General features: G+C 37.1%; 1 protein-coding gene across 4 annotated transcripts in view; it reads left to right on the forward strand.

Annotated features, from left to right (window-relative positions):
- Positions 1-26,177, forward strand: part of OPHN1 (oligophrenin 1) — a 559,535-nt gene that overhangs the window by 393,719 nt on the left and 139,639 nt on the right. For all 4 annotated transcript variants that reach the window (XM_047715714.1, XM_047715717.1, XM_047715716.1 and 1 more), the window contains exon 19: positions 25,466-25,625. In XM_047715714.1, coding sequence (XP_047571670.1) covers positions 25,466-25,625 — 160 coding nt within the window. The remainder of the gene's footprint in view (positions 1-25,465; positions 25,626-26,177) is intronic.

Here is a 26,177-nt window from a genome sequence, read left to right on the forward strand (position 1 = left end):
GGAGCACCTGCTTCCATCCACCCAATGTCTGGCTACTACCTTACTTCAAGAATCTTGGTCCTCAAAAAGCCTAGAACAAAAGAGACAAGAGACACAAACATTCAAGACACAGAAATAGAAAAACAAATACCCTTAAGTATATGAAAAACTGCTCATTTTCTCAAAGGAGAAAAATGCAAATTAAACCTGCACTGAGATACCACTTATTGGTGAAACCTAATGCATGATCTATTGATGAGATTTTGGGGCAAATAGGTATTCTACTACATTGCTGACAATAATGCAATATATAACTAGAGGAGGCAAATTTGACAAGATCTAACAAATCTGCATATTCACTTACCCTATGTCTAGGAATTCTATTTTTAGACATATACTCTGAAGGCACACCTCCACAAGTACCAAACAACATATACACAAGGTTCAACACTGTCGCATAATTTTTTTTCTTAATTAAACACATACTTTATTTCTGTAGTTAGTTTTCACGAACGACATATTTTTAATATGAAACTGACATTGTGGCTCACTCACATGCCCAGGAAAGTCAGATAATCAAAAACAGTTTTTAATAACATTGCACCAGAGTAATTAATAACGTCTGAAGTATAATGAAAAGAAATGTGTGTTCCCAATAACACAATGAGGAGACATTTGTTTTCATGTGTGATATTTAGAAGGTTTGAAGCTCGGGAAATTAGAGGAAGAAATTAAGTATTTGAAGGCCTATCCTAACTTTGCCCACTCTATCCATTTTCGTTTCTTATCTTTCTTTAATATAGATATATATTTTTTATTTTATTTTTCCTTAATTATTTTATTTTATTTTTAAATTTTATTTTTTATAAACATATATTTTTATCCCCAGGGGTACAGGTTTGTGAATCGCCAGGTTTACACACTTCACAGCACTCACCATAGCCTATACCCTCCCCAATGTCCAAATCCTACCCCCGCCAACTCCCCTCCCCCCATCAACCCTCAATTTGTTTTGTGAGATTAAGAGTCACTTATGGTTTGTCTCCTTCCCAATCCCATCTTGTTTCATTTACTCTTCTACCCCCTTAACCCCCCCATGTTGCATCTCCTCTCCCTCATATCAGGGAGATCATATGATAGTTGTCTTTATCCGATTGACTTATTTCGCTAAGCATGATACCCTCTAGTTCCATCCACGTCGTCGCAAATGGCAAGATTTTATTTCTTTTGATGGCTGCATAGTATTCCATTGTGTATATATACCACATCTTCTTTATCCATTCGTCTGTTGATGGACATCTAGGTTCTTTCCATAGTTTGGCTATTGTAGACATTGCTGCTATAAACATTCGGGTGCACGTGCCCCTTCGGATCACTACGTTTGTATCTTTAGGGTAAATACCCAGCAATGCAATTGCTGGGTCATAGGGTAGTTCTATTTTCAACATTTTGAGGAACCTCCATGCTGTTTTCCAGAGTGGTTGCACAAGCTTGCATTCCCACCAACAGTGTAGGAGGGTTCCCCTTTCTCCGCATCCTCACCAGCATCTGTCATTTCCTGACTTGTTAATTTTAGCCATTCTGACTGGTGTGAGGTGATATCTCATTGTGGTTTTGATTTGTATTTCCCTGATGCCGAGTGATGTGGAGCACTTTTTCATGTGTCTGTTGGCCATCTGGATGTCTTCTTTGCAGAAATGTCTGTTCATGTCCTCTGCCCATTTCTTGATTGGATTATTTGTTCTTTGGGTGTTGAGTTTGCTAAGTTCTTTATAGATTTTGGACAGTAGCCCTTTATCTGATATGTCGTTTGCAAATATCTTCTCCCATTCTGTCAGTTGTCTTTTGGTTTTGGTAACTGTTTCCTTTGCTGTGCAAAAGCTTTTGATCTTGATAAAATCCCAAAAGTTCATTTTTGCCCTTGCTTCCCTTGCATTTGGCGATGTTCCTAGGAAGATGTTGCTGCGGCTGAGGTCGAAGAGGTTGCTGCCTGTGTTCTCCTCAAGGATTTTGATGGATTCCTTTCTCACATTGAGATCCTTCATCCATTTTGAGTCTATTTTCGTGTGTGGTGTAAGGAAATGATCCAATTTCCTTTTTCTGCATGTGGCTGTCCAATTTTCCCAACATCATTTATTGAAGAGGCTGTCTTTTTTCCATTGGACATTCTTTCCTGCTTTGTCGAAGATGAGTTGACCATAGAGTTGAGGGTCTATTTCTGGGCTCTCTATTCTGTTCCATTGATCTATGTGTCTGTTTTTGTGCCAGTACCATGCTGTCTTGATGATGACAGCTTTGTAATAGAGCTTGAAGTCCGGAATTGTGATGCCACCAACTTTGGCTTTCTTTTTCAATATTCCTTTGGCTATTCGAGGTCTTTTCTGGTTCCATATAAATTTTAGGATTATTTGTTCCATTTCTTTATAAAAAATGGATGGTACTTTGATAGGAATTGCATTAAATGTGTAGATTGCTTTAGGTAGCATAGACATCTTCACAATATTTATTCTTCCAATCCAGGAGCATGGAACATTTTTCCATTTCTTTGTGTCTTCCTCAATTTCTTTCATGAGTACTTTATAGTTTTCTGAGTATAGATTCTTAGTCTCTTTGGTTAGGTTTATTCCTAGGTATCTTATAGTTTTGGGTGCAATTGTAAATGGGATGGACTCCTTAATTTCTCTTTCTTCTGTCCTGTCATTGGTGTAGAGAAATGCAACTGATTTCTGTGCATTGATTTTATATCCTGACACTTTACTGAATTCCTGTACAAGTTCTAGCAGTTTTGGAGTGGAGTCTTTTGGGTTTTCCACATATAGTATCATATCATCTGCAAAGAGTGATAGTTTGACTTCTTCTTTGCCGATTTGGATGCCTTTAATTTCCTTTTGTTGTCTGATTGCTGAGGCTAGGGCTTCTAGTACTATGTTGAATAGCAGTGGTGATAATGGACATCCCTGCCGTGTTCCTGACCTTAGCGGAAAAGCTTTCAGTGTTTCTCCATTGAGAATGATATTTGCCGTGGGTTTTTCATAGATGGCTTTGATAATATTGAGATATGTGCCCTCTGTCCCTACACTTTGAAGAGTTTTGATCAGGAAGGGATGCTGTACTTTGTCAAATGCTTTTTCAGCATCTATGGAGAGTATCATATGGTTCTTGTTCTTTCTTTTATTAATGTGTTGTATCACACTGATTGATTTGCGGATGTTGAACCAACTTTGCAGCCCTGGAATAAATCCCACTTGGTCGTGGTGAATAATCCTTTTAATGTACTGTTGAATCCTATTGGCTAGTATTTTGGCGAGAATTTTTGCATCTGTGTTCATCAAGGATATTGGTCTGTAGTTCTCTTTTTTGATGGGATCCTTGTCTGGTTTTGGGATCAAGGTGATGCTGGCCTCATAAAATGAGTTTGGAAGTTTTCCTTCCATTTCTATTTTTTGGAACAGTTTCAGGAGAATAGGAATTAGTTCTTCTTTAAATGTTTGGTAGAATTCCCCCGGGAAGCCATCTGGCCCTGGGCTTTTGTTTGTTTGGAGATTTTTGATGACTGTTTCAATCTCCTTACTGGTTATGGGTCTGTTCAGCCTTTCTGTTTCTTCCTGGTTCAGTTGTGGTAGTTTATATGTCTCTAGGAATGCATCCATTTCTTCCAGATTGTCAAATTTGTTGGCATAGAGTTGCTCATAGTATGTTCTTATAATTGTCTATATTTCTTTGGTGTTAGTTGTGATATCTCCTCTTTCATTCATGATTTTATTTATTTGGGTCCTTTCTCTTTTCTTTTTGATAAGTCTGGCCAGGGGTTTATCGATCTTATTAATTCTTTCAAAGAACCAGCTCCTAGTTTCGTTGATTTGTTCTATTGTTTTTTTGGTTTCTATTTCATTGATTTCTGCTCTGATCTTTATGATTTCTCTTCTCCTGCTGGGTTTAGGCTTTCTTTCTTGTCCTTTCTCCAGCTCTTTTAGGTGTAGGGTTAGGTTGTGTTCCTGAGACCTTTCTTGTTTCTTGAGAAAGGCTTGTACCACTATATATTTTCCTCTCAGGACTGCCTTTGTTGTGTCCCACAGATTTTGAACCGTTGTGTTTTCATTATCATTTGTTTCCATGAATTTTTTCAATTCTTCTTTAATTTCCTGGTTGACTCATTCATTCTTTAGAAGGATGCTGTTTAGTCTCCATGTATTTGGGTTCTTTCCAAATTTCCTCTTGTGATTGAGTTCTAGCTTTAGAGCATTGTGGTCTGAAAATATGCAGGGAATGATCCCAATCTTTTGATAACAGTTGAGACCTGATTTAGGACCGAGAATGTGATCTATTCTGGAGAATGTTCCATGTGCACTAGAGAAGAATGTGTATTCTGTTGCTTTGGGATGAAATGTTCTGAATATCTCTGTGATGTCCATCTGGTCCAGTGCGTCATTTAAGGCCTTTATTTCCTTGTTGATCTTTTGCTTGGATGATCTGTCCATTTCAGTTAGGGGATTGTTAAAGTCCCCCACTATTATTGTATTCTTGTCGATGTGTTTCTTTGATTTTGTTATTAATTGGTTTATATAGTTGGCTGCTCTCACGTTAGGGGCATAGATATTTAAAATTGTTAGATCTTTTTGTTGGACAGTTCCTTTGAGTATGATATAGTGTCCTTCCTCATCTCTTTTTATAGTCTTTGGCTTAAAATCTAATTGATCTGATATAAGGATTGCCACTCCTGCTTTCTTCTGATGTCCATTAGCATGGTAAATTCTTTTCCACCCCCTCACTTTAAACCTGGAGGTGTCTTCGGGTTTACGATGAGTTTCTTGTAGGCAACATATAGATGGGTTTTGTTTTTTTATCCATTCTGATACCCTGTGTCTTTTGATTGGGGCATTTAGCCCATTCACATTCAGGGTAAGTATTGAGAGATATGAATTTAGTGCCATTGTATTGCCTGTAAGGTGACTGTTATTGTATATTGTCTCTGTTAATTTCTGATCTACTACTTTTAGGGTCTGTCTTTGCTTAGAGGACCCCTTTCAATATTTCCTGTAGAGCTGGTTTGGTATTTGCAAATTCTTTCAGTTTTTGTTTGTCCTGGAAGCTTTTAATCTCTCCTTCTATTTTCAATGATAGCCTAGCTCGATATAGTATTCTTGGCTGCATGTTTTTCTCGTTTAGTACTCTGAATATATCATGCCAGCTCTTTCTGGCCTGCCAGGTCTCTGTGGATAAGTCTGCTGCCAATCTAATATTTTTACCATTGTACGTTACAGACTTCTTTTCCTGGGCTGCTTTCAGGATCTTCTCTTTGTCACTAAGACTTGTCAATTTTACTATTAGGTGACGGGGTGTGGACCTATTCTTATTGATCTTGAGGGGGGTTCTCTGAACCTCCTGGTTTTGATGCTTGTTCCCTTTGCCATATTGGGGAAATTCTCTCCAATAATTCTCTCCAATATACCTTCTGCTCCCCTCTCTGTTTCCTCTTCTTCTGGAATCCCAATTATTCTAATGTTGTTTCATCTCATGGTGTCACTTATCTCTTGAATTCTCCCCTCGTGGTCCAGTAGCTGTTTGTCCCTCTTTTGCTCAGCTTCTTTATTCTCTGTCATTTGGTCTTCTATATCGCTAATTCTTTCTTCTGCCTCATTTATTCTAGCAGTCAGAGCCTCCATTTTTGATTGCACCTCATTAATAGCTTTTTTGATTTCAACTTGGTTAGATTTTAGTTCTTTTATTTCTCCAGAAAGGGCTTTTATATCTCCCGAGAGGGTTTCTCTAATATCTTCCATGCCTTTTTCGAGCCCGGCTAGAACCTTGAGAATCGTCATTCTGAACTCTAGATCTGACATATTACCAATGTCTGTATTGAGTAGGTCCCTAGCCTTTGGTACTGCCTCTTGTTCTTTTTTTTGTGGTAAATTTTTCTGCCTTGTCATTTTGTCCAGATAATAGTATATGAAGGAGCAAGTAAAATACTAAAAAGTTGGCAACAACCCCAGGAAAATATGCTTTAGCCAAATCAGAAGTGATCCCAAGTCATGAGGGGGGAGAAAGGGGATAAGAAGAGGTTCAGAAAGAAAAAAGAAAAAAGAAAAAAAAAAGAAGAAGAAACAATTAAAAGAAGGAAACTAATAAAGAAAAATATACAAAGGAAAAAATATATATATATTAGATAAACTAGTTAGAAAACGTTAAAAAAGAAAAGGGTAAAAGTTAAAAAAATTTAGCAGCAGAAGAAAAAAAAATTGAAAAAGAAAAAAAATTAAATTAACTGCAAGGCTAAAAAATCATGGGGAGAAAGCCATGAGTTCCGTGCTTTGCTTTCTCCTCCTCTGGAATTCCGCCGCTCTCCTTTGTATTGAAACTGCACTCCTTGGTAGGTGAACTTGGTCCTGGCTGGGTTTCTTGTTGATCTTCTGGGGGAGGGGCCTGTTGTAGTGATTCTCAAGTGTCTTTGCCCCAGGCGGAGTTGCACCGCCCTTACCCGGGGCGGTCTGAGTAATCCGATCAATTTTGCTTTCGGGAGCTTTTGTTCCCTGAGTGCTTTCCGTAAAGTTCCGGAGGGCGGGAATGAAGATGGCGGCCTCCCGGTCTCCGGCTTGGAGGAGCCGAGAGCCCGGGGCCCCACTCCTCAATGCGCCCTCAGAGAACAGCGCCCAATTACTCCCGTCACCCTGCCTCCGGCCGCGCTCCAAGCTGACCGAGCCTGCGACCGGTTCAAGATAACCCCGAGCTTAGAGCTTACTCCTCGGCTCTGTCTCTGTAGCCAGCTTCCCCGTTCTAATACCTGTAAGCTCTGCGACACTCAGACACCCCCGATCCTTCTGTGACCCTGCGGGACCTGAGGCCATGCTGACCCTGCGTGGGCTTCACCCCAGTTAAGCCTCTGGAGCAATGTCCCTCAGCGGAACTGACTTTTAAAAGTCCTGATTTTGTGCTCCGTTGCTCCGCTGCTTGCCAGGAGCCGGCCCCTCCCCCCGCGGTCTATCTTCCCGTCACTTTGGATTCACTTCTCCGCCAGTCCTACCTTTCAGAAAGTGGTTGATTTTCTGTTTCTAGAGTTGCTGTTCTTCTTCTCTTCAATCTCCCATTGGATTTGTAGGTGTTTGCAATCTTTAGATAAGCTATCTAGCTGATCTCCCGCTACCTGAAGTAGTCTCAGCCTGCTACTTCTCCGCCATCTTGACTCCTCCTCTGTGGCATAATTTTTTAATAGCAAAAGGTTGGAAATAGCAGATGCACCCAACAATAGGGGACTAGTTGAATAAATAATGGTATATTCAAACAATGTAGTCCTTGTATGTAGTCATAAAATAAGGTCAAAAAAGAATTAAGAAAATATCTACAAACTTTTTTTTGTAGTGATTTAGAATGCAGTGCAAATGTCAAGATGTATAACAGAGAACAACAGCAAAAACAAAAACAAACCCAAAGTTTAAAACAAGATATATGAGTATGCTACCCTTTCTATAAGAAAAAAAGAGGGAAATAAGAATATATAAGAATATGAAACACATGTTTTCTTACTTTTTTCAAATTAAGCAGTAAGATAAAAAACTAATGACTCAAAAAGTTAAACCACAAGACCGAGTAATTCTACTTTTAGGTATATAATAAGGAGAAATGAGAACATATGTTCATGCAAAAACATATACACAAAATTCCACTGTAAAATTATTCATAGGTACCCAAATGTGGAAATAACGCAAATGACCACCAAACGATAAATTTTAAAAAAGGTGGTATAAATATAAAATGAGATATTATTCATTGATGAAAATAAATGAAGCACTAGGGCACGTGGGTGGCTCAGTCGTTTAAGCATCTGCCTTTGGTTCAGGTCATGATCCCAGTATCCTGGAATCCAGCCGCTCCTCTGGCTCACTGCTCAGTGGGGGGTCTGAATCTCCCTCTCCCTCTGCCCCCCCACTCATGCTCGCTCCCTCTTCCCTTACTCTTTTTTTTTTTTTGGCATTTATTTTTTTTTAATTGTGTTATGTTAGTCACCATACAGTCTGTCACTAGGTTTTGATGTAGTGTTCCATGATTCATTGTTTGCATATAACACCCAGTACTCCATGCAATCCATGTCCTCCTTAATATCCATCCCCAGACTCACCCATTTCCCCCACCCCCATCCCTTCTGAAACCCTCTGTTTGTTTCCCAGAGTCCGTAGTCTCTCACTCCAATTTCTTTCCCTTCTTTTTTCCCTTCCTTCTAATGTATTCCATGCTATTCCTTATGTTCCACAGATAAGTGAAACCATATGATAATTGACTTTCTCTGTTTCACCTATTTCACTCATCATCTCTTCCAGTCCTATCCATGTTGATGCAAAAGCTGGGTATTTTATCCTTCCTGATGGCTGAGTAATATTCCATTGTGTATATGGACCACATCATCTTTATCCATTTGTCTCTTGAAGGTCATCTTGGATCTTTCCATATTTTTCTGCCCTTCCTCTTATGCTCTCTTGCTGGTATTCTCTCTCTCAAATAAATAGATAAAATCTTAAAAAAAAAAGAAAGCACTGATTCATGCTACAATAAGGGTGAACTTTGAAAATATTATGCTAAGTAAAAGAATCTAGACAAAAAATACAACATATTATATCTGTCCATTTATATAAAATGTTCAGAACAGACAAATCTATAAAGACCAAAAGTAGATTAGTGGTTGCCTAGGACTGGGATATGGGGACGTGGGAGTGAATGGGGAGTGATTACTATGGGGTTTCTTTCTGGAGTAGTGAAAATACTCTGAAATTAGATAGTGATGATGGTTACACAACTCTGTGAATATACTAAAAACAATTGGGAAAAAAACATTAAAAGGGTGAATTGTATGGTATATGTAATATATTTCAATAAAGCTCTTATAAAAACAAACTAATAAGTGCAGTAAAAGAAACCACCAACAAAACAAAAAGGGAAACTATCAAATGTAAGAAGATGAAGTTAATATCCAAAACACATAAATCATACAACTCAACAACAAAAATTCCCAAACCATCCGATTTAAAACTGTGTAAAAGATATGAATAGATCTTTTTCCAAAGAAGACATACAGATGGCCAACAGACACATGAAAAGATGCTCAACATCACTTAGTTTCAGGGAAAGACCAATCAAAACCATAATCAGGTATCACTTGGCAGACTGTCTCATATCAAAAAGACAAGAAATAACAAGTGTTATTGAGGATATGGAGAGAAAGAAACCCTCATGCACTGTTGGTAGGAATGTAAATTGGTGCAACCACTGTGGAAAACAGTATGGAGTATCCTCAAAAAGTTAAAGAAAATAGAATTACCATATTATCCAGTAATTCCATTACTGGATTTACCCAAACAATACGAAAACATTTTGACTCAAAAAGATATATACACCCCTGTGTTTACTGAAGCATCATTTACAATAGCCCAGGTAGAGAAGCAATCCAAGTGTCCCCTCCATAGATGAATAAAGAAGATGTGAGATATTTTATATAAATACTACATATATTATATGTATAATGGATGTTGTGTGTGTGTATACAGACACACACACACACACACACACAATGGCCTATTACTCGGCCATAAAAAGAACACAATCTTGCCATTTGCAACAACATGGATGGAGATAGTATTATGCTGGGTGAAATAAATCAGACAGAGAAAGACAAATACTGTGGAATCTAAAAACAAAACAAACAAAACAGACTTTTAAATATGGAGCACAAACTGGTATCTGTAAGAGAGGAGGTGGGTGGGGGATGGATGAAGGAGATTAAGAGGTACAAATATCCAAAAGGAAAAATAAAACCTAATGAAAATGATTACTAAAGGGAGTAGTGGTGAATAGGGTAGAAGGAATAAAGGTGAGAGCCAAATTCCTTTAAACCCACCTCCTAGTATGGTTTTGACTTTTGAACCATACTAATATTTTATATATCCAAAAAGTAAAATTCAACCAAGGATTATAAGCCCTGAGATTGAAGATTAAAAAGTAAATGAGGTTATTATCAACAGTTATATGCCAATAAGATAAGCAACCTAGATGAAATGGATGCATTCCTGGAAAACTATAAACTCCCAAAATTGAACCAGGAAGAAATTGACAACCTGAATAGACCGATATCTAGTAACGAGATTGAAGCAGTGATCAAAAACCTCCCAAAAAACAAGAGCCCAGGACCTGATGGATTCCCTGGGGAATTCTACCAAACTTTCAAAGAAGAAATAACACCTATTCTCCTGAAGCTGTTTCAAAAAATTGAAGCAGAAGGAAAACTTCCAGACTCTTTCTATGAAGCCAGCATTACCTTTATCCCCAAACCAGGCAAAGATCCTACCAAAAAGGAGAATTTCAGACCAATATCACTGATGAATATGGATGCTAAGATTCTCAACAAGATTCTAGCAAACAGGATGCAACAGCACATTAAAAAGATTATCCACCATGACCAGGTGGGATCATTCCTGGGCTACAAGGATGGTTCAACATTCACAAATCAATCAGTGTGATAGAACAAATTAATAAGAGAAGAGAGAAGAACCAAATGGTCCTCTCAATTGATGCAGAAAAAGCATTTGACAAAATTCAGCATCCGTTCCTGATTAAAATGCTTAAAAGTATTATAGGGATAGAGAGAACATTCCTGAACTTCATAAAATCTATCTGTGAAAGACCCACAGCAAATATCATCCTCAATTGGAAAAAGCTTGCAGCCTTCCCGTTGAGATCAGGAACACGACAAGGATGCCCACTCTCACCACTCTTGTTCAACATAGTATTAGAAGTCCTAGCAACAGCAATCAGACAACAAAGAGAAATAAAAGGTATCCAAATTGGCAATGAAGAAGTCAAACTCTCTCTCTTCGCAGATGACATGATTCTTTATATGGGAAAACCCAAAAGATTCCACCCCCAAACTACTAGCACTCATACAACAATTCAGCAATGTGACAGGATACAAAGTCAATGTACAGAAATCAGTGGCTTTCTTATACACTAACAATGAAAATACAGAAAGGGAAATTAGAGAATCGATCCCATTTACTATAGCACCAAGAACCATAAGATACCTGGGAGTAAACCTAACCAAAGAGGTAAAGGATGTGTATGCGAGGAACTACAGAACACTCATGAAAGAAATTGAAGAAGACAGAAAAAGATGGAAGACCATTCCATGCTCTTGGATCAGAAGAATAAACGTTGTTAAAATGTCTATACTGCCTAGAGCAATCTATACATTTAATGCCATTCTGATCAAAATTCCACCGGTATTTTTCAAAGAGCTGGAGCAAATAATCCAAAAATCTGTATGGAACCAGAAGAGACCCTGAATCGCAAAGGAAATGTTGAAAAACAAAAATAAAACTGGGGGCATCACATTACCTGATTTCAAGCTTTACTACAAAGCTGTGATCACCAAGACAACATGGTACTGGCATAAAAACAGACACATAGTCCAGTGGAACAGAGTAGAGAGCCCAGATATGGACCCTCAACTCTATGGCCAGTTAATCTTTGACAAAACAGGAAAAAATATGCAGCGGAAAAAAGACAGTCTCTTCAATAAATGGTACTGGGAAAACTGGGCAGCTATATGTAGAAGAATGAAACTCGACCATTCTCTTATACCATACACAAAGATAAACTCAAAATGGATAAAAGACCTCAACATGAGACAGGAATCCATCAGAATCCTAGAGGAGAACATAGGCAGTAACCTCTTCGATATCAGGCACAGCAACTTCTTTCAAGATATGTCTCCAAAGGCAAAGGAAACAAAAGCGAAGATGAACTTTTGGGACTTCATCAAAATCAAAAGCTTCTGCACAGCAAAGGAAACAGTCAAGAAAACAAAGAGGCAACCCACGGAATGGGAGAAGGAATTTGCAAATGATAGTCAGACAAAAGGTTGATATCCAGGATCTATAAAGAACTTCTCAAACTCAACACACACAAAACAGACAATCATATCAAAAAATGGGCAGAAGATAAGAACAGACACTTCTCCAATGAGGACATACAAATGGCTATGAGACACATGAAAAAATGTTCATCTTCACTAGCCATCAGGGAGATTCAAATTAAAATCACATTGATATACCACCTTACACCAGTTAGAATAGCCAAAATTAGCAAGACAGGAAACAACATGTGTTGGAGGGTATGTGGAGAAAGAGGAACCCTCTTCCACTGTTGGTGGGAATGCAAGTTGTTGTAGCCACTTTGGAGAACAGTGTGGAGATTCCTCAAGAAATTAAAAATAGAACTTCCCTATGACCCTGCCATTGCACTACTGGGTATTTACCCCAAAGATACAGATGTAGTGAAAAGAAGGGCCATCTGTACCCCAATATTTATAGCAGCAATGGCCACGGTAGTCAAACTGTGGAAAGAACCAAGATGCCCTTCAATGGACGAATGGATAAGGAAGATGTGGTTCATATACACTATGGAGTATTATGCCTCCATCAGAAAGGATGAATACCCAACTTTTGTAGCAACATGGGCGGGACTAGAAGAGATTATGTTGAGTGAAATAAGTCAAGCAGAGAGAGTCAATTATCATATGGTTTCACTTATTTGTGGAGCATAACAAATAGCATGGAGGACAAGGGGAGTTCGAGAGGAGAAGGGAGTTGAGGGAAATTGGAAGGGGAGGTGAACCATGAGAGACTATGGACTCTGAAAAACAATCTGAGGGTTTTGAAGGGGCAGGGGTTGGGAGGTTGGGGGAACCAGGTGGTGGGTATTGGAGAGGGCATGGATTGCATGGAGCATTGGCTGTGGTACAAAAACAATGAATACTGTCGTGCTGAAAATAAATTTAAAAATTTAAAAAAAAAAGTAAATGAGGGACACCTGGGTAGTTTAGTCATTTAGGCCTTTGCCTTTGGTTGAAGTCATTTATCTCCAGGTCTTGGGATAAGGCCCCGCAGTGGGATCCCTCCCTGCTCAGGGGGAGTCAGCTTCTCCCTCTCCTCTGCCTATCCCCCTGCTCATGTGCACACATGCTCTCTCTCTCAAATAAATAAATAATAAATAAATATTTTAAAAAGCAAATGAGTCTAAATGTTTATCAAATTGATAACATAATCACATAAAGAAAATAGTTATTTCAACTAATTTTTAAACACAGTCCTCTGACTCCTCCTTAATGAGATAATATTTAAAAACAGGAAAAGCTACAAAAAAGTAGTAAGCATCACCCAGTAGGTTTAGTAATAGTAATAATATTGTAATTAAATTTGAAACTATTTTATATTTATGTATCACAAGGGTAAAGAAAAAAGTTAAAAAGTGAGTATATTAATATTATCACAAGAGAAGATTTATGCTGTAAGAAAAAGAGGTAAGGATATAAAATGTAAGATATTAAAAATCTGTAATGATAGGGGCGCCTGGGTGGCTCAGTGGTTAAAGCCTCTGCCTTCGGCTCAGGTCATGATCTCAGGGTCCTGGGATCAAGCCCCACATTGAGCACAACATCAGGCTCTCTGCTCTGCGGGGAGCCTGCTTCCCCCTCTCTCTCTGCCTGCCTTTCTGCCTACTAAGGATCTCTGTCTGTCAAATAAATAAATAAATAAATAAATAAATCTATAATGATAAAGTCAAATTAAGAAAGCCAGTATGAACTAGTGATTTATTTTTAATTTTTTTCCTTTTGTTAAGATTTTATTTTATTTGACAGAGACAGCGAGAGAGTGAACACAAGCAGGGGAAGTGGGAGAAGCAGGCTCCCCACTGACCAGGGAGCCTGATGTGGTGCTCAGTGTGGGGCTTGATCCCAGGACCCTGGGATCACGACCTGAGTCGAAGGCAGATGCTTAACAACTGAACCACCCAGGTGCCCCTGAACTCATGATTTAAAAAAGAAAACGATGGATCGAGAGTGTATTATGCTAATATAATTAAGTCAATCAGGGTAAGACAAATACTGTATGATTTCACTCATGTGAAATTTAAGAAACAAAACTGATGAATATAGGGGAAGGGAAAGAAAAATAAATAAGATAAAAATAAAGAGGTAGGCAAACCATAAGAGACTCTTAACTATAGAAGACAAACTGAGGGATGCTGGAGGGGAGGTGGTTGGGAGGATGGAGTAATTGGGTGGTGGGCATTAAGGAGGACATTTGATGTAATGAACACTGGGTGTTATATGTATAAATGTTATATGTTATAAATCACTAAATTCTACCCTGAAACTAATATATGTTAACTAACTGGAATTTAAATAGAATAAAACAAAAAACAACCCCAGCAAAACAACAAAACTTCTATTAATTGAACCAGTCTTGAAGTGATTCTACCCCTCCAAAAAAGCAATGAACATACATAATGCTCAGATCTTTGTTTCTAAACAACATTCACTTCCTAGAGAAATGGCGGACTACTGGTCTAAGGCAAGGAAAATACAAGGTGAGTCTAGGATAAAGTATACCTTTATAAACAAATGAGAGCTTAAGTAATAATACAGTTGTGTCATAAGGACACAGCAACCTGTTTGAAAAGGCTGACATTGATTACATCTGGAGTCAACATAAACATCAAAAACAAAAGTGCTGTATTTGAGTATAACTCTGAATAAATATTTATTGGAGATAAGTACAATAAGGAAAGCTCTTCCTTACAGAATAATGCCAGCTAATACATGTGGGAGGAATAATAGAATTAGACAAACCAGTAGTTTATAATCTCAGTACCCTGTTTCAGGCATACATCAAAACCATTGGGTAAAAGATTGCTCAGGAACAACATATTCACATAATTCCCTTGTATCACCCACAGATTACTTAATAATTACAAATAAAAAATGTATCTTTATAATCAAGCTATCTTGCAAACACCATCTTAGTTAATTGAGCAAAGTTAGCATTACTAATTATAGTACAAATTGACCTTATGTACCTCTTGATAGGATACGGGAAGAAGTACACAATATAACTTAAATAATTTTGCCAAAAAGGTTTAACCTGAATCAAATTAAACCATTCCAGTTTATAAAAAGTAGAGGGTATAGGAAAAATACAGACTCCTGGATATTCTATTAAGAAACTAGCTTGGACTTTTCCCTGTCCTGGGAAACAGAGGTAGGTTTACTGTTCTATATCAAGAGATTAAGGAAACATAAACAAATGTAGTGCATGAACTCTGGATCTAGGTTTGAAAAAACCCAAGTATAAAATAATTTTTTGCATGACATTTGAGAAAATCTGAAGGTGGACCACTAATTGGATAATGTGACACTGTAAATTTTCTTGGGTATTAAAATATTTTGTGATTTTGCAGAACAGTGTGTTCTTTCTTTCTTTTTTCTTTTTAAGTTTTTATTTAACTTCCAGATAGTTCATAGTGTAATCTTAGTTTCAGTGCTAGAACATAATGATTCATCTCTTCCATACAATGACCAGTGCTCATCACAAGTGGCCTCCTTAATACTCATCCCCCACCTCCCCTACAGTAGCCCTCAGTTTGTTCTCTTCAGTTAAGAGTCTGTTTCCTGATTTGCTTCTCTTTTTTTCCCCTATGTTCATTTGTTTTGTTTCTTAAATTCCACATATGAAAGGGATCATACGGTATTTGTCTTACTCTATTTCCTTTAGCATAATACAGTCTGGCTCTATCCATGTCATTACAAATGGCAAAATTTCATTCTTTTTGATGGCTGAGTAATATGCCATAGTATTTGTGGACCACATCTTCATCCAATTATCAGTTGATGGACATTTGGGCTCTATCCATAATTTGGCTATTATTCATAATGCTGCTATGAACATTGGGGTCCATGTATCCCTTCGGATCAATATTTTTCTATTCTTTGAGTAAATACCTACTAATGCAATTGATGGGTTGTAGGGTAGTTCTATTGTTAAAGTTTTGAGGAATGTCCATACTGTATTCCAGAGTGACTGCACCAGTTTGCATTCCCACCAACAGTGTAACAAGGTCATCCTTTCTTTGCATGCTCACCAACACCTGCTTTTCCCTGTGTTGTTAATTTTAGCCATTCTGACATGCGTGAAGTAATATCACATTCTAGTTTAGATTTGTATTGCCCTCGTGCTGAGTGATATTGAGCATCTTTTCATGTGTCTGTTGGCCATCCGGATGTCCTTGAAAAAATGACCATTCATGTCTTCTACTCATTTCTTAACTGGGTTATTTGGTTTTTAGGTGTGGAGTTTGATGAGTTCTTTATATATTTTAGATACTAACCATATGTCATTTGCTAATATCTTTTCCCATTCTGAAGGTTGCCTTTTAGTTTTGTTGGTTGTTCCCTTCACTGTGCAGAAGCTTTTTTCCTTGAAGTCCAGTGTTCATTTTTTCTTTTGTTTCCCTTGCCTCCAGAGTCATACCTAATAACAAGTTGCTATGGCTGTTATAAAAGAGATTACTGCCTGTGTTCTCTTCTAGGATTTTGATGGTTTCCTGTCTCACATTTAGGTCTTTCATCCATTTAGAATTTACCTTTGTCTATGGTAAAAGGAAGTAGTCCAGTTTCATTCTATTGCATCTTTCTGTCCACTGTTGTGCTATCCATTTCTTGAAGAGACTCTTCTTTCTCTAAGATATTCTTTCCTGCTTTGTTGAAGATTAGTTGACAATATACTTTAGGGGTCCATTTCTCGGTTCTCTATTGGGGGTCCATTTCTGGGTTCTCTTGTGTACCACTGATCTATATGTCTGTTTTTGTGCTAAAACCATACTGTCTTGATCACTACATATTTGTAATATAACTTGAAGTCCAGAATTGCGATGCCTCCAACTTTGCTCTTTTTCTTCAAGCTTGCTTTGCTATTTGGGGCTTTTTATGGTTCCATACAAATTTTAGGATTATTTCTTCTAGCACTGTGAAAAGTGCTGGTGGTATTTGATAGGGATTGCGTTAAATGTGTAGATTGCTTTGGGTAGCATAGACATTTTAACAGTGTTTTGTTCTTCCAATCCATGAGCATGGAATGTTTTTCCATTTCTTTGTGCCATCTTCAGTTTCTTTCATAAATGTTATAGAACATTTTCAGAGTATGGATCTTTTACCTCTTTGGTGAGGTTTAATCCTAAGTACCTTATGGTTTTTGGTATAATTTTAAATGGGATCAATACTTTTATTTCTCTTTCTGCAGCTTCATTATTGGTGTATAAAATTCCAGAGATTTCTGTTCATTATTTTGTATCCTGTGACCAGTTCCCGCAATTTTTTGGTGGAGTCTTTCAGGTTTTCTACATAAAGTATCATCTCATCAGTGAATATTGAGAGTTTCATTTCTTCACTGCTGATTTAGGTGTAGATTACTAAGCTTACTAGAGTCTTATTTTTGTAATAATACTTCTGTTACTTTTGAAGCAATAATGTGCACTGTAGAGATTAGAAAATACAGAAACATTTAAAAAGTAAAAGTTTTCTATTCCCAGTATCCAAAATCACTACTATTAATAATTAGCACATTTTCTTTCAGATCATTCTGTGAGTGTGTATTTCTACACACACACACACACACACACACACACGCATTCACATTTTTTACCAAAATGAGATTATGGTGTTTTGCAGCTTATTTTTTTCAGTTCCACCTTTCCATACAATGTTAACATTTCCCTAGTTTACCCAAAAATGCCCTTTATAGGTGGTGTGCCCAAACTAGTATTCAATATAGGGTCACACACACACTATTTTTTATATTCTTTTCATTTTTCAAAAATCTAGCGCAGGACCTTTTTTTTTTTTTTATGACTGGCTTGTTGATAGGACTAGATCCACCAGTTGTCCTACAGAGTCTTACTAGTTTTGTCTACTTTCTTCAGTGTTATATTTTTCAGCTTTTTCCCCCATTTTCTTTATTTCTTATAAAGTGGAGATTATACTTAAAGACAGATGAATTCAGTTTAACTATTTTTTTGGCCAGAACACATCATAAGCAATGTTGTGTCCCTTATGCTATATCACATCTGAAGATGCGTATTTGTTGGTCTACCTTAGTGATGTTATGATTAACCATTGCACTATTCTTCTAACCTGTCTGTGAAAGTTTGAGAGTATATATACAATATTTGTAGCCAATCCATATATCTTGACACATCTAAGCAATGGGAAGTCACTTTACCATCAATGATGCTAATTAACAAAGCTACTACTGTTGATTGAAGATCCAGTTATTTGAAGCTTATAGTAACTCCTCTGCCTTCTGATTAGAGTTTTTAAAATACTGGTTAATCACTTCTAGTATATGTAAGTATGTATTTATAATTAGAATATTATATTTATAACTATCCTAGAGTATACATGAAAGCTAACAAACATATATAAAATTTTATCAATTCTTTTTTTTAAAGATTTTATTTATTTATTTATTTATTTGACAGAGAGACCACAAGTAGGCAGAGAAGCAGGCAGAGGAGGGGGAAAGCAGGCTCCCCACTGAGCAGAAAGCCCAATGCGGGGCTTGATCCCAAGACCCTGAGATCATGACCTGAGCCGAAGGCAGAGGCTTAACCCACTGAGCCACCCAGGTGCCCCCAAATTTTATCAATTCTAAGGGAAACTTTTTTTTCAAGATGTAACCTGAATTTTGAATGCATCTTAGTATCAATGGTTTCTGAAAATTACTGTTGTCAGGCAGCAGAGCAGTTTTGGTTTAATTATCATAACCTTTATATTCATGAACTTGGTCCTAGCCATTCATATTGCAGTCATTTTGGTTAAATTTTGTTCATTGTTGGGTTTATTTTCTATTTAAAATATTTTAAAAATACTAAATAATTTGACAATAGAGTGATTTTTTTTTAATTAGTGGTCCATAAAGTGTTGGTGTGGTTACAAATGATGACTTTGATGAAATTCAGGACATTTACACCGACTTTGTTGAAGCTTTTAAATGTAAATTATATTCCATTGGAGATATGAACCACATTTTCTTTATTCAAATATACAGTGGAATATTACTCAGCCATCAGAAAGGATGAATACCCACCATTTCATTAACATGGATGGAACTGGAAGGGACTACATTAAGAGAAATAAGCAGAGAAGGACAATTATCATATGGTTTCACTCATATGTGGAACATAAGGAATAGCACAGAGTAACACAGGGAAAGAGAGGGAAAACTGAAGGGGGAGAAATCAGAGAGGGAGACAAACTATGAAAGACTCTGGACTCCAGGAACCAAACTGAGGGTTACAGAAGGGACAGGGGCAGTGGACGGATGGGGTAACTGGGTGATGGGTATTAAGGAGGGCACGTGATGTGATGAGCACTGAGTGTTATACACAACTAATGAATCATTGAACACTACATCAAAAAATAATGAACATAATAATAAAAAAGAAAAAAGTAAATTATAGGTAATAAAATAAAATAAAAAAGTAAATTGGAGTTAATATAACACCAGTGGAGGAAACCAAACTTGTCTGCCCTAAGGGCACTATCCTCAAGAATGGAGACTGCTCACTTTGTGACAGACACTGACTCACTCTCCCTCTCTTAGTATCTTATCCCTTAAAAAACTTCTTATTATGCAAGATTTCAAATATATGCAGAAATAGAAGGAACAATGTATGGACCTCTCATGTGCCTATCACCCAACCTCAATAGTTATCAACATGTGGCCAATCTTGTTTCATCAATATTTCCATTTACCCTCCCCCATATTATTTTGAAGTAAATCCAAGACATCATATTATTTTATCCATAAATATTTTAATATGTATATTGAAAAAAAATTATTTGTACACATAAACATAATTATGTCTAAACATAAGTTAGTAATAATTACTTATTATCAAATATTCTGTTTAAATTTCTAAGTCTCAAACATGTCATGTGTTTTTTTTCCTTGAATCAGGATGCAAATAATATCCACACATAACATCTGTTAAAATGTTTTTTAAACCTCTTTTAATCTTTAGCAGAGGTCAGCAAATGTTTTCCATAAATGATTAGGTTGTGCATATTTTAGGCTTTGTGAGCTATAGAGACTCTGTCCCAACTATTTACTTCTACATTTGTAGTACAAAAACAGCCATTGATAATATGTGAACAAATGGGCAGAGCTATGCTCCAATAAAATTTTATTTACTAAAACAGATGGCAAGTTACATTTGGCCCAAGAGCCATAATTCAGTGAACCCTGATCTATAGCAGTAGTTTTCAAACTTTTGTGTGTATCTTAAACACTTAGAGGGATAATGAACACAGAGGACAGGTCTTTATATGATATAGGATAGGGCCTCTATGGGATTTTAAAAAATATTTATTTATTTATTTGAGAGAGAAAGGATGCATGCATATGAGTGAGGCAAGAGTCAGAGGGAGAGAATCTTCAAATAGACAACCCACTGAGCATGGGGCCTGTTACAGGGCTTTATCCCAGGATCCATGAGATCATGACCTGAGCTGAAACCAAGAGTCAGATCACGTTCTTTTTTTTTTTAAGGACTTTTTTTTTTTAATTTGACAAACAGAGATCACAAGTAGGCAGAGAGGCAGGTAGAGACAGAGAGAGGGGGGAAGCAGACTCCCTGCTGAGCAGAGAGCCTGATGCAAGGGTCCATCCTAGGATCCTGGGTTGGAGGCAGAAGCTTTAACCTACTGAGCCATCCTGGCGCCCCCAAGAGAAGATTATTTTTTTTTAGATTTCATTTATTTATTTGACAGAGATCACAAGTAGGCAGAGAGTCAGGCAGAGAGAGGAAGGGAAACAGACTCCCTGCTGAGCAGAGAGCCTGATGCGGGGCTCTACCCCAGGACCCTGGGATCATGACCTGAAACGAAGGCAGAGGCTTTAACCCATTTAGCCACCCAGGCACCCCAAGAGTCAGAGTCTTAACTGGCTGACCCATTCCAGGCACTACAGGGCTTCTATCTTTTTACTGTGTTCCTAATCTATAGATTTCTACATCTTTTTTTCCTTGTAGTTTATTTTTTAATGAAAACAGATCATTTGTTTTTTAATGTCTGCTATTATTGGATCAAGAGGCTTGCCTTTATCCCAGTTCTTTTTTCTTTTTTTCTTCCTTGATACAAGTTTTTTGTTTTTTGTTTTTTGGGTTTTTTTTTTTTTTGAGCTATTTGATTTTAGGGTTTTTTTGTTTGTTTGTTATTTTGAGATATTTGCTTTTGGGTTTGTTTTGTGTTGTTTTGGTATTTTTATAGTGCTGTTGTTGGTGGTGTTTATTGTGGGAAAGACAAGCACACTTTATGTTCTTCCAACAATAGACACATAATGTATGACTCCCCCCCATTACTTTCAAGAGAAGGACTTTCTTAGATTCATTAGATGGCAGAGCTGGAAGTGCCTTCAGATGACCTAGTAACTGTCTCATTTTATAGATGAGAGAATACATACATGGGATAAAAAAAATAAGCCAAAAATCACATAAGTGATGGAACCAGCTTTAATGAACTGCTTCAGTTTTTATTTTTTCTGTATTTATTGAGGTATAATTGACAAATAAAAATTATATATATTTAAGATATACAACTTAATGTTTGGTTTATGTATACATTGTGAAATAATTGCCACAAGAAAGCTATTAATATATCTAATTTCATAATTAATTTAATTTTCTTCTTTTTGTGGTGATTACACATAACATTTACCCACTTAGCAAATTTTAAGTATAATACAGTATTATTAATTCTATATGCACTGCTATATATTAGATCTCCGGAACTTAATCATCTTATTATAACTGGAACTTCGTACTTCTTGACCAACATCTTCCCATTTTCCCCTCCCTCCAGCTCCTGGCAACCACCATTCTACTCTCTGCTTCTAAGTCTGACTATTTTGGATTCCACATATAAGCAAAATTGTTTAGTATTTGTTTTTTTATGTCCAGTTTGTTCATTCAACGTGTTTCTGGGTTCATCCAGATTGTAGCAAATGGCAGAATTTCCTTCTTTTTTAAGACTGACTAACATTCTATTATATGTATATATTTATCTATTTGTCCATTGTTGAACACTTAGTTTGCTTCCATATATTGGCTAAAGTGAATAATACTGCAAAGGGACTACACATATCTTTTTGAGATAGTGCTTTCATTTCCTTTGGATTGTCTATGCAAAATGAACAAACCTTTCAGAATCCCTAATAAAAGTAGAAAGAGAGTTTCATTTGAGCCCAAGTTAGGACAGCTGACCAGGAAACATGGTCTTTACCAGGAAGGAAGTGCTCCAGAAAATGAACATTTTTTATGGGTCTCTATACTTTTTTTACGTCTTATAAAGGCTCAAAATATTATAGATTAGCACATAGGCAGGGATCACAAGTTTTTTCATACAGGAATGCAGGTGATGTTGGATTTCTGAGAGAAAAATGTCAAGAAAGATTCTTGACACATTTTCAGTGCAGAAAGATTTTATTAAAGCATGCAGCAGGACCCATGGGTAAAATTGCTGCACTGTGACTGTGTGGAGCAATTGACTATATACATTCAGGTTGGGGGACAGAATAAGGGAGGTCAATAAAGGGATTTCCACATGTTAAAGAGAACTTAAAGGATCCTGGAGGTCTGGCTATTGTCAAGCTAAAGTCCCTTTTAATCTCTAGCAAAACATCAACACTAAAGTAGCCATGAGTTCCTTGAGGAATGTCACACTCTGCATATCTCAGGTTATTTCTCAATGGGCTGCAAGTTGTAACGAAATTTAATTTTATCTACATTTCTTTTGCCTTTCTTCTCCTCATCATAGGGAGTAGGAACATTGACTGACATCTCAAGGACATGATGGTTTTCCTTTAGGCTGCTCATTCCCAAAGTAGGTGTACAATGAATACATGTTGAGCCATGAATCAGGCTTTTGATTTAAACAATGTTTGTGTACAGTCATGCTAGCTAAAAAAGAAATCCAAAATGGCTTCCCTTGTATATCAGTCCTTGAGAGAGTTTTTCTCTCATCAAGGTATATATCCAGAAGTGGGATTGCTGGATCATAAGGTAGTTCTATTTTTTACACATTTTAGTTTATGACCTCTGATCTAAGCCCTCTAATCAAAATTATTTTTCTAAACTGGAGGCTTTTTACAGCCTCCTCTGATAGCCGTTTTTTTGTTTTAAATTTTGATGTTCCAGAAGTTGTATCCATTGTCGCTAGTCCATGTGGACTAGAGAATTTAAGATCTGTTTGCTGCCAAGTCATATCACAAACTCCTACCTAATTCACTACTAACAATGCTCTTATTTTTATTTTATTTCTCTCATTATCTCACACTTTTGAGTGTGAATTATACCTCTTAATGATAATGTGTAATAAAAAGAGAGATGTCAAATGCAAAAAAATCTCCCTCCAAAATAGGTTACCTTCCAAATCTTGTGAGAAGGACAAGAAGAAAAATAATGTCCTGAATGGGATACCAGGAACCTCACTTAGAAAAATAGAATGTGGCGTTAGCTTAAAGGGAACCCTGTAAGTATTTTGTTTTCTTAACAGGAATTAGATAAGCAAGCACTGAGATGCAATAGGATGACTATAAGACTTGTGACCCAACAAATATGAATTTGAATCCTTGTACCACCATGTAGTCACAAACTGTGTGACCTTGATTAAGTGCTTTACCTTCTGTGAATGTAACCTTCAGAGATAAAACACTCTGCCTTTTTGGAGTTGGGAGTATTAAGTGAGCTCTGTCACGTTTATCAGAAGTCCATTCCTTTCAGAGTTCACAAAAGGAGATAAGCATTCACACATGTTGGAGGCTGTTACACAAGTGTCCTTGCCTTGCTACTAGTGGTTTAGCCACTTGGTGGTGATATGGGGTAGCTTTTCCATTTTAACATCTCAAAAATATTGTCGTTAAATAATAAGGGTTAATTGTCGAAATATTTAAATTGTTAAAGGGACCCATCACCAGCCCCAAAGTAAAAATGCCTGTGAATGGTTGCTGTTCATTATCATGTGAATGGCACCCAGCCTTTGTCATTGGCTTAACAGATTTCATCAGGGTTTGTCTAAGGATTCTGTCTCAGTCAATGACCCACTTAGTAAAAAGAGCATGCCTATTGATGGGGTCAGTCTCTCAGGGGCATTTACCTGGGGAGGAGGGTTTGAAAATTAGTGTTTGAGATGGGTTGTCTCACTGCCTCACCTCTCTGCCCCCAAACAGCTTCCTATACTTTATTTGCTGCCTCTAGTACTATTTGAAAGAGCAGTAGAGGCACTCAGTTCCATTAAAAATAATTAACTGATACCTGCTTTGTATGAGTCACATGCACTTGCACTTGAAAGTTTACCACCTGGTAAGGGAGGCAGGTAAGAAACAGAAAATTGTAATGTATTTGCTTGCCAATGGTGTCAGTCAAGAAGAGGACAATAGGCTGTGATAGCCCTGAAGGAGATGTCACCTAAAGGATAAATAGACATTATTTAGATCCAGAAGGAAGAGGACATTCTAAGCAGAAGGAGTGGCATAAAACAACATGGTATAGCCAGAAAACCTAATCTAAGCGGTATAGTGTATCGAGAGTGTCAGAGGTCAGCAGTCCTCAGATGGAGACCCCTAGAGAGGTAATAATAATAGTAGATATTTCTAATGCAATAGTTCCAGGATACCATTCTAAAGCAATTTACTCTATGTAACAGCCCTCTGAGGTGGATACTATTTTTGCATGCGGAAAAACTGAAGTCCAGAGAAGTTAGGTCACTAATACTGTTGCAAAATTGAGTGTTACTGTTAGGATTCAAACCTAGATCAGATTCGGAGTCCAACCTGTACACTGGGGTTAGAAAATAGGCTATAAATTGCAACTTTGAAGAGAGTCGGCCCTATCCTATAAGTGCTACAAAGCCCCTACAGAGAATTTTAGCAAGGAGAGTGATTAGGGATCAGAATATTGGTGATTGCAGGCTCTACTCTGATGAGACTGACTGTGATTTCAAGGAAATCCCTTTTCTTCTTTGGACCTCTGGGGTTTTTGTTTGTTTGTTTTGTTTTTGTTTTGAGGGGTGTGTGTGTGTGTGTGTGTGTGTGTGTGTGTGTGTGTGATTTCATCTGTAAATTGAGGACTGTGATGATAAAGGGCTAATTTTAAAGATCCCTTCCAGCTCTTTGAGTTTTTTTACTTTCAAACAAGGGGTGGGGGAGGGTCTAGATTCCTGACTGGAGTCAGACTGGTGAAGCTTGTAGGTACTTCTCTAAGTGTTTTGTTCTTTTTTATGCATCCTTTATACATGCTATATTTGTTGCCTAGAATGTTGTCTTGCTTCTTTCCTGTCTTTCTAAATAACTTTCTAACTATAGCTGCCTACCCTCCTTCTCTTAACTCCTACAATGCTATGTTAGCTATGTCTCACTTAGGTACCTAATAATATACTATCTTTTATTCTTTGCTACTTGTTTTCTTTGTAGTATTTTCTTCTCGTATATATTTTGGACTCACCTTTTTTCTTACTTTTTAGTTTTTCTTTCCCCCTATATCATCTAACAGAGTTTTGGTTATAAGAAGTTCTTGGAGAAAATTTTGTTAATCATTTTTTTTTCTCTTTTGGCAGTGTATGTGAGCACAGCAAAGAGAATCTTATGACCCCCTCCAACATGGGCGTTATCTTTGGGCCCACTCTGATGAGAGCTCAGGAGGACACTGTTGCTGCCATGATGAACATCAAATTCCAGAACATTGTGGTGGAAATTCTAATCGAGCACTTCGTCAAGGTATGTATTCCCTGTTCTCACCATCACTTCTCCAAGCATGTGACACTTTCCCCTAACCACCTTTTAGAGTTGTGTCTCCCTCCCTTGCTCAAGTTGGTAATGGAAGGAAATTCCATTATGGCACAATGGCATTTAATAGCATTTTTGACACTGTGAAATTCATTTAGCAAATATTGCTCAATTCTGTAACTATTTTATTATCAGACACCAGGCTAAATGGTATAGAAGAAGAAAAAAAAAATCATTGTTCCTGCCTTTACAGAGTTAACAGGTTAATATGAAGATAGCCATATATACAAATGAAGATGATAGATATAAAAGTGTTGCATGTACAATGAAACCATAAAGAAAGAAATACCTATTCTTTTTAAACTTCATCTCATTTCAAAAACAAAAATAACGTGGTATATTTTATATGGTATATAAAATATAAGGTACTATACATTTTAATTAGGTCAAATGAAAAAGAAAAATTAAGTATAGAGACAGAAAATGAATCCAATAATGAGGCTAGACAAGAAATAATCATTGACAAGTCCTGTGCACTTGCTA

This window comes from Lutra lutra, chromosome X (genome assembly GCF_902655055.1).
Source record: "Lutra lutra chromosome X, mLutLut1.2, whole genome shotgun sequence".
In the NCBI taxonomy this organism is placed as follows: domain Eukaryota; kingdom Metazoa; phylum Chordata; class Mammalia; order Carnivora; family Mustelidae; genus Lutra; species Lutra lutra.